The 12,346-nt window shown below is 53.3% G+C and overlaps 6 protein-coding genes across 6 annotated transcripts; 5 read left to right on the top strand and 1 right to left on the bottom strand.

Annotated features, from left to right (window-relative positions):
• Window positions 1-58: 58 nt before the first annotated feature.
• AYO21_02799 (hypothetical protein) lies at window positions 59-865 on the top strand (the record flags this gene model as incomplete). Its single annotated transcript, XM_022652775.1, has 1 exon — window positions 59-865. The coding sequence occupies one exon, from the start codon at window positions 59-61 to the stop codon at window positions 863-865; it is 807 nt and encodes a 268-aa protein (XP_022514800.1).
• Window positions 866-2,623: 1,758 nt separating this feature from the next.
• Window positions 2,624-4,177, bottom strand: AYO21_02800 (hypothetical protein; the record flags this gene model as incomplete). The annotated part of the gene is made up of 1 exon (XM_022652776.1): window positions 2,624-4,177. The coding sequence occupies one exon, from the start codon at window positions 4,175-4,177 to the stop codon at window positions 2,624-2,626; it is 1,554 nt and encodes a 517-aa protein (XP_022514801.1).
• Window positions 4,178-4,882: 705 nt separating this feature from the next.
• On the top strand, window positions 4,883-5,434 carry AYO21_02801 (hypothetical protein; the record flags this gene model as incomplete). Its single annotated transcript, XM_022652777.1, has 1 exon — window positions 4,883-5,434. The coding sequence occupies one exon, from the start codon at window positions 4,883-4,885 to the stop codon at window positions 5,432-5,434; it is 552 nt and encodes a 183-aa protein (XP_022514802.1).
• A 469-nt stretch (window positions 5,435-5,903) lies between these two features.
• On the top strand, window positions 5,904-7,148 carry AYO21_02802 (hypothetical protein; the record flags this gene model as incomplete). The annotated part of the gene is made up of 1 exon (XM_022652778.1): window positions 5,904-7,148. The coding sequence occupies one exon, from the start codon at window positions 5,904-5,906 to the stop codon at window positions 7,146-7,148; it is 1,245 nt and encodes a 414-aa protein (XP_022514803.1).
• A 686-nt stretch (window positions 7,149-7,834) lies between these two features.
• Window positions 7,835-9,242, top strand: AYO21_02803 (hypothetical protein; the record flags this gene model as incomplete). Its single annotated transcript, XM_022652779.1, has 4 exons — window positions 7,835-8,264; window positions 8,332-8,481; window positions 8,542-8,898; window positions 8,956-9,242. 4 exons carry the CDS (start codon window positions 7,835-7,837, stop codon window positions 9,240-9,242), a joined length of 1,224 nt encoding a protein of 407 aa, XP_022514804.1.
• Window positions 9,243-10,046: 804 nt separating this feature from the next.
• AYO21_02804 (hypothetical protein) lies at window positions 10,047-12,203 on the top strand (the record flags this gene model as incomplete). Its single annotated transcript, XM_022652780.1, has 4 exons — window positions 10,047-10,384; window positions 10,462-10,611; window positions 10,660-11,953; window positions 12,030-12,203. 4 exons carry the CDS (start codon window positions 10,047-10,049, stop codon window positions 12,201-12,203), a joined length of 1,956 nt encoding a protein of 651 aa, XP_022514805.1.
• Between the last annotated feature and the right edge of the window lie 143 nt (window positions 12,204-12,346).

The raw sequence follows: 12,346 nt of genomic DNA on the forward strand, positions 1-12,346 counted from the left end.
GCCGGGGTCATTTCATTTGGTGCTGCTGCTTCTTTCACCAACACGCACCTCTCAGGCCATGGCCGCCGCTCCGCCATCCCTCTCAAACTACCCGCCGTCACACACCAGCTCCCCCTCTCGCCATCTCTCTCAATACTCTGCCTCGTCCACTATCGCCGGGACTCCCCTCCCAGACCGCACGTCCGGCACCCCCACCAGCATCACATCGGCCTCGACCCTGCGCTACCCGTCGACCCGCAAGACCATCTACGACCGCAACCTCAACCGGTCGCGCAATGCCGAACTGTCGAGAGCCAGCTTCGCCTACCTGTTTATGGAGATGGTCGCGTACGCACACAAGCGGGTCAAGGGGATCCAGGACTTTGAGAAGAGACTGAACGAACAGGGCTACCCCTTGGGGCTGAAGCTGCTGGATCTTCTGCTGTATCGAGCGTCGCCGATGGGTGGCTCGAGTTCGTCGAGCGGAGGGTCGTCGAGTAGCAGTTCCGGAGCAGGGGCCAGTCGGCCGCTGAGGCTATTGCCCCTTTTGACGCTCCTGACCACCAAGCTCTACCCTTTACTGTTCTCCCGACCTGCCGACTCGCTTGAACAGTCCACGACGAACCCAGGGGAGTACATGATAATCGACAACACTCCGCTCACGAACCAGTACATCTCTGTGCCCAAGGAGATGTCCCAGTTGAGCGTGGCGGCATATATTGCGGGAATTATCGAGGGCGTGTGTGATGGCGCAGGCTTCTCTTGTAAGGCCAGCGCACACAATACCGGCACCGATGTGTGGCCCAACCGGACCGTGTTTCTGATCAAGTTTGACGAGAGCGTCATGGAACGGGAGCGGGAGCTGGAGAGGCAGGGGGTCAAGTGAGGAAACTAAAAGTTCAGGGGCGAGGTTACCGACCACTTTACGGTGGTAAGGCAGCAAGATGGACAAGTTCGAGAAGGACTTAAAGAGGACCGAGGAAACGTGGTGACAGGGGTACCTATCGCTCAGTATCTGCAATGATGGTGTCAGCCAGAGGCACAGCTCGAGGGATGTAGCGCTGTGCCCGCGCTGCGAATTTTGGTCCAGATCCCTCCCTAACGGTGCTGCACGGAGCCAATGTCCAACTGTCATGGCCAACACTTTCCACAACCGGCTTCCAGCTGCTCTACGACTCCCCACACAACACACCATTATCATATTATATTTCTCGATGTCCAGCCTTGAACTCTATACACTCGATCTCATCAATCCCCTCGTGTTACACTCAACGCATTTCAGTGGCACATTAGGATTTGAAGCTAACTAGCAGCGCTCTAGCTGCTACCTTGGGGCTCCGGAGGAGGAGTGTTAGGCCGGATGGGATCGATTGTGAAGATGCCTGTTGAGGGCTGTCAGCGCGAAAACCTGTGCATTATCAGTATTGCAACGAACCAGAGACAGGTCTGTCCATGCCGGGACCTGCGCAAGGCGCGGCCCGAGTGTGCGGATCAATTGGGGACATCATCAATTTGAACGACTCTGGACGGGCAGTTGGGCCTGCCCGAAGGCCTGGTGGTGGTGTCGGCAATCTTGAACTCGCACAGAGCACAGCATTTGACCGTTCGTCTGGGAAACGAATCCACGATCTGGTGTCGGCCATTTTGATGCAGTTTTCTGCGTGGTTTTATCAATGTCAAGTCTCCTGTTTCTTGTGGTTGACCACGAAGCGCTTGGCTTCCGTGCAGAACCAGAAATCAGACGAAAGCTTACCAGAGTCTCTCAGAGATTGCTCAGTGTTCAGCGGTATTGCTATATTCTGATTCTTTCGAGGATGCTCGGACAGACTTGTTTCTAGGAAGGCTCGTTGCGTTGAGAGAGAGGGGGGGGGAGAGAGGTATAACGATATGAGCTATTTGATCGAAGCAGAAAGCAGAAACAGGTCCCGGGTCCACGCCTCTTTATATCAACCCCCCTCCCATCCCGTGTTTGGATGGATGCGAGGTGACGGCCAAAGCAAGAGCCAGACGTCAAATCTGTTTGATATGTGGCAGCTGGCTTCTGTCAACTGGAACGAACAGAGCGGCGGGCGGCGGGCGACGGGCGACGTCCCATCCGTTTGATTTATTGATTGATAGTGAGAGAGTCTGACTCGTTCGCGTGCCACTTTGTGATATGGGCGGGTGGGGTTCACTCACAGCACAGTGAGAATTACGAACAGGAACAAGAACAGGAGGGGCGGTGATAAGACAGCTCTAAATAGATGTGACTCGGAACATTAATGGAGCGGAAATTGTCGAAGGGGTTGAGTTGACACGGAACCATCCAGACTCCGCTATGAGAGAAAGGCTGAAACATTCGATAGGAATGTTGGATGATTCTGGTCACTCAGTATGCTCTCCCACCCGTTCATTTCGGAGGGATGGAAATCCTGGACTATTATATTCAATACATGTCCGAATTCGGAATTCTGTATTGGTGATCGTCCGCCTGTACAGGAGAAGGTGTACAAGGTTTTCACTTCTTGTTCCGTTTATCCGTCTGCGTACGCTGCAATCCAAGTCAACGCCAGACGTTCTTGAATATCACCCGCCCACCCACTCCAAGAAGGCGGTTGAATCGCGCCTGGTTCACCATGTACATGCATGAAAAGAAGATCACTATTCAGACCTTCGCACGGTTGTCTCGTCGGCGGTTGTAGGGTTCGCGGTCTCTCGAGTCCCGCTCGTACGAATGTTCCCTCTTCCGCCGTCGAGGAGAGCGGGACCGGGAGCGAGAGCCCGATCGCGACCCTGAATATGAGCGTTTCCGCCGGTCTCTGTCCCAGTCTCTGTCGTCTCGCTGATCACGACCACTGTCTCGAGACCGGTACGAGTCTCGATACGAGTCTGTGTCTCTGTGCCCATCCCGGTTTCTCTCCCTATCGTCGCGTCGGGGAGCAACAGCACTTGCATTTGCGCCAGTCGGGCCGTTTCTCCCACCCCCGCGATCATCATCGGGCAAAAACCGCTCATCCAGGCCTCTCGTGTCGAATGCCCCTGACCCCCTTGGGCCGGCACCACCACTGCCCTTCCACCTCTTCACCTCATCCCCAAACCGGCCAGTATCCTCCCCCTTGAGATCCGTGTACCTCGTCCTCCCCTTCTTCCCCAGTTTCGTCATGTCTCGCAGCCGCATGTACTCGGGCAAAGTAGACTTGTCGGTGACCTGATCCTCGAACCTCGCACCCATGATATCTCTCCTCTTGAGCAACTCGGCCGTCTCGTCGCCCTGGAAGAATGCTCCTTTGTGGTGGTATCGTGCCAGAAATGTGGCCTCAGAACGGCCCTCTTCGCGCTCCTGTTTCTGTCTTTCCAGGTATGCTTGGTCTTCCTTCTCCCGCTCCTCCGCAGTCAAATTGCGCCGCCGTTCGATCTCTTCGAGCTCCTTTTCCCGTGCAATCAGTGCCTCCCGATCGCGCTTCAGGCGCTTCAGTTCCCGAAGTTTCCAGGCTGCGTATTCGGCGGCAGGGTCGAGACCGTCAGTGTCGTCCACCATGGATTCCGGCAGTACTTCGTCATCGTCATCCCATGCCTTTTTGCCCTGGGCGCGGGCGAGGGCGTCACGTTCGAGTTTGTCTTTGATCAGAAGTTCAGCTTGGGCAAGACGCCGGGTTTGGACGTCTACTTCCGGGTCTGGGGTTGCAGATGCTTCAGGACGGGCATCAGAGACCTGTGTGGAAGGTTTCCGATCCGATTTCTTGATAAATGTCGGGCGCTGGAATTTTCGCCGAGGCTGTTCTTCTTCGGACGAGGTTTCTTCCTCCTCGTCGTCCTCCGAGGACTCCTCTTCTTCTGATTCCTCGTCTTCCGTAGATCTTTCTCTTGTAGATTCCGGCCTTATCGGAGCCTGTCTAGTGGAGGGTGCTGTACCCTTTGGCGGTGGTTGCACTTGTTTTGTAGGCGCAGCATTATCATCATCTTCCTCTTCTGTAACAAAGCCTTCCTCGTCATCCTCATCGCTTTCCTCTTGTCGAGCTGGCTGGGTGGTAGGCGGCCGTGGTCTCGTGGCCGGCGGCTTCCTCTGGGGTGGCGGTGGCTGCTGCTGCTCTTCCTCTGATTCTTCATCCTCGTCAGACGATTCTTCCTCCGCAATTGGTTTGCCGGGACGATACCTTGCCACGGGTCGCGCTGGGTTTGCAGTCATCCGCTTCGCGGGGTTAGGCATTGGTGGCGGCATCTTGAGAGCGGAGCATCAAGTATGGCGATAGACTGAGAACGTGTCAAAAAGTCAATACCACCTCAAGGCTGGGAAGATTGCCTGCAAACCGGAGACCTGCTCTGGTGCCAGAACCCATACACTTTTGAACAGAGAAATGCAGGATGTTTGATGTTACAGTACGGCGCAGTAAATAATTTTACTTGGTCACTACGTAACTCGATCTGTCGTCGGCGTTACTGCGGGTAAATATGTGCAGTAACACGATCAGCCACGATCTCTCGTTTCTCTCATCTCATTTTCACTTTGTTTGTGAATTGGCATCCCTCATGACTACCAGCATGGTGACACCTGATGGCAGCTTTGTTACTGGAACAGCACTGTCATTACAGTGCACTTGGGTATTAACTGTCCTGGGAATTACACTTCTGTAGGTGTCATGTCCAGTGTCACGGTTGTCTGTCGGATACCATCCTGCTGAACGCGCGTGATAGATCAGTGAATGCTATGGCAGTCGTGATCCTGGGTAAGACCGGTAAGCTCTTTCCTCCGCCATGATCTAGTTCCTACCGCTTCTATCCTCGCCTTATGCTACATCTTTGCGTTCATTTAATGTCCGTCAACCAAACTTCCATATCCAATACTTGATGGGTCCACAATCACCCTTTCATTTCATCCGAACAAGAACAAAACTACATTCCTTGAACCACAAATTCTACCAGAATCATGTCTGATAGAAGTGAAACCCCATCACCTACCGCTATGCCATCATTCCGGTCTCGCGTCATTGGCACCTGGGGCCTGGTGTCGTACGTCGCCATCAATCTTGAGGACCCGCAAGACATCGTCTACCCAATGGGCAAAGAGTGCAAAGGTCAAATCATGTACAGTAAGGACGGCTACATGGCAGCATTGCTACAAGAGGCAGACCTCGAATCCTTCGACCATGACTGGAAGGACGGCACTACTCAAGAACTGGCCAATGCAGCAAAGAAGACCATCGCGTACTGCGGGCCATTCTATCTCGACGAAGAACACAGCAAGCAACAAAAGATTGTCCATCACGCCCAAATCAGCGTTCACCCCAACTGGATCAACACGCTTCAAATTCGATGTGCAGATATGTTTGAGGAGGATGGCCATGACTATATTATGCTGGGACCAGAGTCTCCAACTGAGTGGCAGGGTGTCAAGCGACTCCTTCGGCTGAAATGGCGCAAGCTCACTCAGAACGATGCGGCTCAACCTCCAGCAGACGCTAAGGAGCTCAAGATCTGAGAAGTGACACATATGGAGAACATGGCATAAATTACAATAAGATCCTCAGGAGGTGCTGACGACACAATCGTTCGACCATTCGGGGGCCAGTATTTTTAAGCAACAATCTGCCTTACGCCCTTTTTTGACCTGGTGAAGGATCCTGTGCATGGCGCGTGCCTGACACCACAAGCTACAAGCTACAAACCGTAGCTACATAGACCTAGAAATCAAGCTAGAGCAACCCGAGTGATATTTCCAATTTTTTGTAGCCCATCCCCCTAATATTTGGTCGCCTGTATAAATTCGGTATAGTTGAAAGTGGCTTGATCAGGCTGGCCGGCAACAGGGGCTTCCGATCCAGCTTGACCGACTTCCCCAACCATTATTATTCTGGAATTTCAATCCCGTTCAGAATGTGAACCAACCGTGCCCCAGGATCAAGTAGATCCTATCCCTTGGAGTCTTTCCCTCTTTTCACAGCGCAGCAATGGCTGCTGAAGTAGCGAACAATGCTTCGATGCCCAGCGGGCCAACTGACCCTGAAAAGGCCGCAGTTGATCTTGCATCCAATATTGATCAAGTGAAGCTCGAAGACAGCAACACCCCGACCACCACGCAGACCACAGTACAGCCTCCAGATCAAACCCAACAAATCAACGAGTCTGCCGTTGCAGCGAATGACGTTACGATAGAAAAGCGTCCCGATGTCGAACCCACGACTGAACTCCCTGCACCCCCTCCGGCAAAGACATTAAACCTCCCGCGCACCGCAGCTGAAGGTGTGATCAAGACGCCACTGGCCGAACCTCTAGAGACCTCTAAGCCCGCTCCTCGACCAGAATTGGAAATAGAACATGAGAACAAGTATGCAAGCCTTCTCAAGATCGTGTCCGCCTGGACTGAGATCCCAGAGACGTCTGCAAAGGGCTCGAACACGACGCCCCTAACCGACTCAGAGCGCATGTTCTTGACAAGAGAATGCTTGCTCCGCTACCTGAGGGCTACAAGCTGGAACGTGGCACAAGCAGAAACAAGACTGAAAAATACTTTGATCTGGCGACGCGAGTATGGCTTGGAGAAACACACAAAGGAGTACATCTCCATTGAGAATGCGACAGGAAAGCAGGTTATTCTGGGATGGGATATTCAGGGCCGGACGTGTCAATACCTGCGCCCATCAAAACAGAACACTGAGCGGAGTGATCGGCAAATCCAGCATTTAGTCTTCATGCTGGAGCGTGCTATTGATTTAATGCCAGCCGGGCAAGAGACTCTCGCTCTGCTGATCAATTTTGCAGAGACAAAATCTGGACAAGGCGCGACACTTTCTCAGGGCAAGCAGACCTTGCACATCCTTCAGAATCACTACCCCGAGAGGCTCGGCCGCGCTCTCGTCACCAATCTGCCATTCTACATCTGGGGCTTCTTCAAGCTGATCACGCCATTCATTGACCCGTTGACAAGAGAGAAGATCAAGTTCAACGAAGATATGGGACTACATGTGCCACGTGAGCAGCTGCTCAAGGAAAGCGGGGGACATGTCGAGTTCGAATACGACCACGACGTCTATTGGCCGGCTCTCAATGAGTTGTGCGAGTGGAGGAGGGCAGAGTACCGGCGTCGATGGGAGGAAGGAGGCAAGCGAATTGGTGAATATGAAGGATATCTCAAGGGAGGGGACGAGAAGTCGCTGGCCGAACGGGAGAAGGAGGCAGAGCAATCGTCTGCGTGAGAGAGGCAACGTATCTTATTCGCATTGATTGGCTACATGGGTACGCCTGCATTCTCTAGAGTGGCCTTGGAATAGTATCAGGGACAGGAGTTTGATGATAGGAACAGGTATACTGTCTTGTGACTACTGCGCGGGACACGTATAAATTACTTGCATTAGGCGGGAATGGGGAATCACATGCTATTTTTGGTGGGCGGATATGCCTATCCACAGGCACCACCGCCGGATCACCAACCGAATAATAGTCGAAATCTTCAGCCTCTGCCCCTCCATTGTACCAACACAGTATTCTCCCCGCCTTGTCCGGACTACCGCTCCGGTCGGCAGCCCTTAATCGTGAGCCCCCAAGGGCGGGAAGACGGGATATGGCGTGCATGTCGCAGGTTCATTGTCTGTTACGCACATAGAGGTCTGTCAGTTGGCCCGAGAAATCAGGGATTCTTCACCACCAATCCATCCTTCTAACGCTTTGTGTAACGAGTTTAGCGACCATCTTTTTCAGCTTTGCCATCCTCGACTTGTTCTGTCCTGCAGGATCTTCTCGTGTGACAAGCCCACCCTTTTTCTCCACTCCTCCTCATCCTCCGTCTACTGCACACTCGACCACACATCATCGAACACCACCCGCGAAAGCAGAGTTTACGATTGCCAGAAGAGCACAAAACGATGCGGTTTGACAGGTCACAATGGCAGACGACACAGAGGTGACCCAGTCGCCTTCGCATTCGCGCACTACCCCGCCAAACGGTCAACCGACCGGTCCTTACCATCACCATTCTCACCACCACCACCACCACCAACACCACCCGCACGTCCAGAATAGCAGCCCTTCTCCTCCCCCTCCTTCCGGTGCCGCTAATTATGGCGCCCACGAGGCCACCTTTGTCCGGCCATCAGACCTTTTGCGCCCAAAAGCTGTTCCTCGTAATATCCCTCCTCCTGCCCCTCAGAGATCAGAACGTCCGATAGACCGAGATGAAAGAGCCGGCTTGCAGGCAATACGGGACTTCCTTCGAGCGCGCAAATGCTACGATGTGCTACCCTTGAGCTTTCGTCTGATTGAGCTAGATGTTGGTCTCACGGTCAAGGAGAGCTTACAGATCATGGTCCAGTGTGGTACGTCCTCCTCAACCTCCAAGAGAAAGTCTGACGGAAGGAACTCATGCTGATGTTTGTGTATTAGGTATCGTCTCTGCGCCGCTATGGGACTCGAACACTTCCACGTACGCTGGTCTATTGACCGTCAACGACTACCTCAATGTCGTCAGGTACTACAACGTCCACGCTGACAAACTGAAAGATGTCGATAAACTGCTACTCAGCGATCTAAAAGGTAAGGCTGTGTCTTGAATTCAAGAGTAAAAACTCCAACCAAAGACTCACGCTCTACAAGATGTCGAGAAAGTCCTTAACGTCAAACCTCCCGAAACCGTCTCCGCCTCTCCCGAAGCTATCCTCTACGATGCCCTGCGCAAACAACTTGTCTCGCGCGCTCGCCGAATACCTTTAGTCAGTTATGACAGCGACACACAACGGACAATGGTCACTTCAGTCATCACCCAATATCGTATACTGAAATTCATCTCCATGAACGTCAAGGAAACGGATATGTTGAGAAAGCCCCTCGAGATGATAAAACTAGGCACATATACAGGCATCGTGAGGTGTAGCATGGACACTACGGTATTGGATGTGGTCGATGAGATGGTCACCAAGAACATCAGTAGTGTGCCCGTTGTCACAACGGAGGGTAAGTTATCACTACTCACATCCGATGGTCATATTTGCGCTGACTGAACGATGGTAGGCATGCTGTTGAACGTCTTCGAAGCCGTTGACGTGATTGAGATCCTCAAATCCGGCGACTACGGCAATTTGACCTGGACCGTGGGCAAGGCTCTCAGTTGCCGCTCGCCCAACCACCCAGGCATATATTGCTGCTCGCTCGAGGACGGGTTAGATACCATTTTCGAAACGATCAAGAAGTCCAGGGTCCATCGGTTGATGGTAGTGGATGAGCAGAACTACCTGAAAGGAGTGCTAAGTCTTAGTGACATCTTACACTATCTGCTTGTGGACGGTCCCGAGGACTAGGACAGATCTGCGGATGGCCATGTCACTGCCGAGAAGATTTACGGCGCACGATGATCGGTCCTGCACAAAGCGGCTTACAGATGACGTATGATGAGCCAATGCCTCAGCGAAGAGAACGGGATCGGGATGGTGAAGGCGTTGGGTTGTCTAGGCCTTGAATAATGCCACCGACAGGTCGGGGGCACTTAGGGATACAGGGATACCACAAAGTACGAGGACAAGCCTGGCGTTGCATACGGAGTCTTCGGTATTGTGCTTTGATTCCACGGCTAACGGCAGAGACTTGAGCGCAACGACTTGCAATCCAGCCGGGCACAGGAAGAAGCATGGAAATGTCAGCCACGATGAACACAGTAATCGACGAGCTCGATTGCTTTACGACCCACGGCATTTGGCATGACAGCATGGCCGTAGCTCAATAATAGCAGATACGATTTCCCCTTCTTAGATCAGATTTGAACTGCGAGTTTCCTGTCATATGTGCTCCAATTTCCCTGCTGGTTCATTGTAAACCAGATCCCTTGCTGGGTGCATGCTAACACACTCATGAACTCTGACACTTATTCGAAGTGTAACGGCGTACGTATATCCACAAATCCAAAAAAGGTTTAGTACGAACGCCAGATCTTGGCAACACTTAACGCGTCCCTCGGATCGCGTTCACCATTGGATTTATCCGACTCTTCCTGGACCTACATCCATAGTTGTCACCGAAACGAAACGAACAAAGCTCTCACCTCTCACGAAAGTGGAAGTTTTCTGGGCTCACCGCGACCAAGAATCTTCTCCTCCGTTGTTCTCACGATGACGGCCATGAAGGAGAACCTCAACGCGGTCTTCGACCCCGCGGGGAACGGCCTCTCGCCAGAAATCCTCGGCGTGCTGGAATCGATACTGCGCGTCCACTCCATCGGTCCGGACGAGCTGTTCATAAAATGGGAGGTGTACTGCTTGAAGATGGGGAGTGAGGAGACCAAGCTGGACCTGGAGACGGCGCGCATGTTTGCAAAAGACGTGCAGGACTCGGTCGAGAGGGGCGAGCGCAACCAGCAGACGGCGCCGAAGTCTGCGGTCAAATCTGAAAGGAAAAGTCTCGTCCACGCCACGCCGAGGGCGGGGGGGACTTCAGACGTGTTTGGGATGTATGTTGCTCTGACACATCATTTTATTTGGTCAGGAGAGAGAGATTGTGATGCTGATACAATGGACCATGAAACAGGCTGGACGAGCTTACTCCTAATGCGATCTCGCGACGAAACGGAAGTGTCAAGAGAAAAGCAGATTTCGACTCGCCGGTACCGAGGAAAGTCAGCCGTCCGGAGACCACGAACAGAACGCCAGGCAAGGCCGGGAAACTCGATGCATCTGCGTATGCTACCCGTTTCAGCTGTTTTTGTCTAATACTAACATGGGACAGAGGCGTACCATTCTCAGAACGGCCGAACGCAGGACAAGTTATCGAGACATTGAACGAGCACCTCTCGGCAGCCGAAGCGCCAATTGCGCCCTTCTCTCAAGCGCGACTGCGCCTCGTCTCTGGGACGGAATATAAAAAATTTCAGTATAAACCCATGGCGATGCGCCTGCGGGAGTCGTCGGAGGTGCTGGATGAGCGGATCGACGATTTCCTGGCCCTCGTCCAAAAAGCCCACAACCTGGAAGACTCGGCGTTTGGGAATGCCGCGGCACAGCGGACAAGCGAGATCGTCGCGGTGGGAAGGATCGCGTGCGACACGGCCGATGGCAAACTGAACTCGGCGTCGCTCGTGCTGGAGATGTCCAGACGAATGGGCGCGGGACTTCGCGTACCCCTGAAGGTGGACGGGTTGTCATCATATCAGTTCTTCCCGGGCCAGATCGTCGCATTGCGAGGCACAAACGCGTCTGGGCTGTACTTCACCGTCAAGGAAGTGCTCACGGTGCCAAAGCTCCCCATGCCGTCCTCACTGCCGAGTAACATCGAGACAATCAACGAGCGCCTCGAAGTGTCGGAGGACTCCAGCTCCCTCCCACTCAATGTCATGATCGCGTCAGGTCCGTACACGGCCGAAGACAACCTCGACTACGAACCGTTCCAGGCCCTGTGCGAGAAAGCCGAGGAGTTGATGGCCGACGCTCTCATACTGACCGGACCGTTTCTCGACATTGAGCACCCAATGCTGGCATCGGGCGACTTCGACCTGCCAGATGTGCGAGGACTGGACCAAGAAGCCACACTGTCCACGCTCTTCCGACTGTGGATCTCCACGCCTCTACAGCGTCTATGCTCCGCGGTGCCTGGCATCACGGTGGTCATGATCCCGAGCACGCGGGACTTGATGAGCAAGCACGTCAGTTGGCCACAAGAACGACTAACGAAGAAAGACCTCGCGCTACCCAAGCAAGTCACGATGCTTCCGAATCCGTCTTTCATTTCACTAAACGAGGTTGTCTTTGGGGTGTCGTCCCAAGACATCCTGTACGAGCTCAGTCGGGAGCAATTGTCTCACGGCCCGGGTCAAGATCTCCTGACCAGACTGCCCGGGTATCTGATCGACCAGCGGCATTTCTTCCCCCTCTTCCCACCCATGTCCAGGGATAAACTCTCCAGCAACGGCGTCGTGAAGGCGACCGGCGCGTGTTTGGATGTGGGATATCTCAAGCTTGGCGAATGGATGCAGGTTAAGCCCGATGTGCTTATTCTACCGAGCATGTTGACGCCTTCTGTCAAGGTACGTTCAAAATAGTTTGTGCCCGTGTGGTGAATTTCAAAGAACTTTGAACGAGCTAACAATGTGGGTGCTGCAGGTCGTTGACAGCGTCATGGTAATCAACCCCGGACAACTGTCCAAGCGCAAGGCCGCCGGGACGTACTCGCAGATATCACTGCATCCGCGCATATTGTCTGAGGAGGAAAAGTCGGCCAGGGCCGTGGCTCATAATGTCTTTGAACGAGGGAGGGTTGATGTCATAAGAATATAGTGGTGTGGCCGTATCTCGTTGTGCTTGCTCCATAGAGGTTATTGTTGCATAGACCAGGTCCGCCGCCGCCTATCAATGCCACCCAATGGCTATCATATAACGCCTGTCGTGTTTCTCATGACCATCATTCAGCCCAGTGCATG

Source organism: Fonsecaea monophora (genome assembly GCF_001642475.1).
Source record: "Fonsecaea monophora strain CBS 269.37 chromosome Unknown Scaff13, whole genome shotgun sequence".
In the NCBI taxonomy this organism is placed as follows: Eukaryota; Fungi; Ascomycota; class Eurotiomycetes; order Chaetothyriales; family Herpotrichiellaceae; genus Fonsecaea; species Fonsecaea monophora.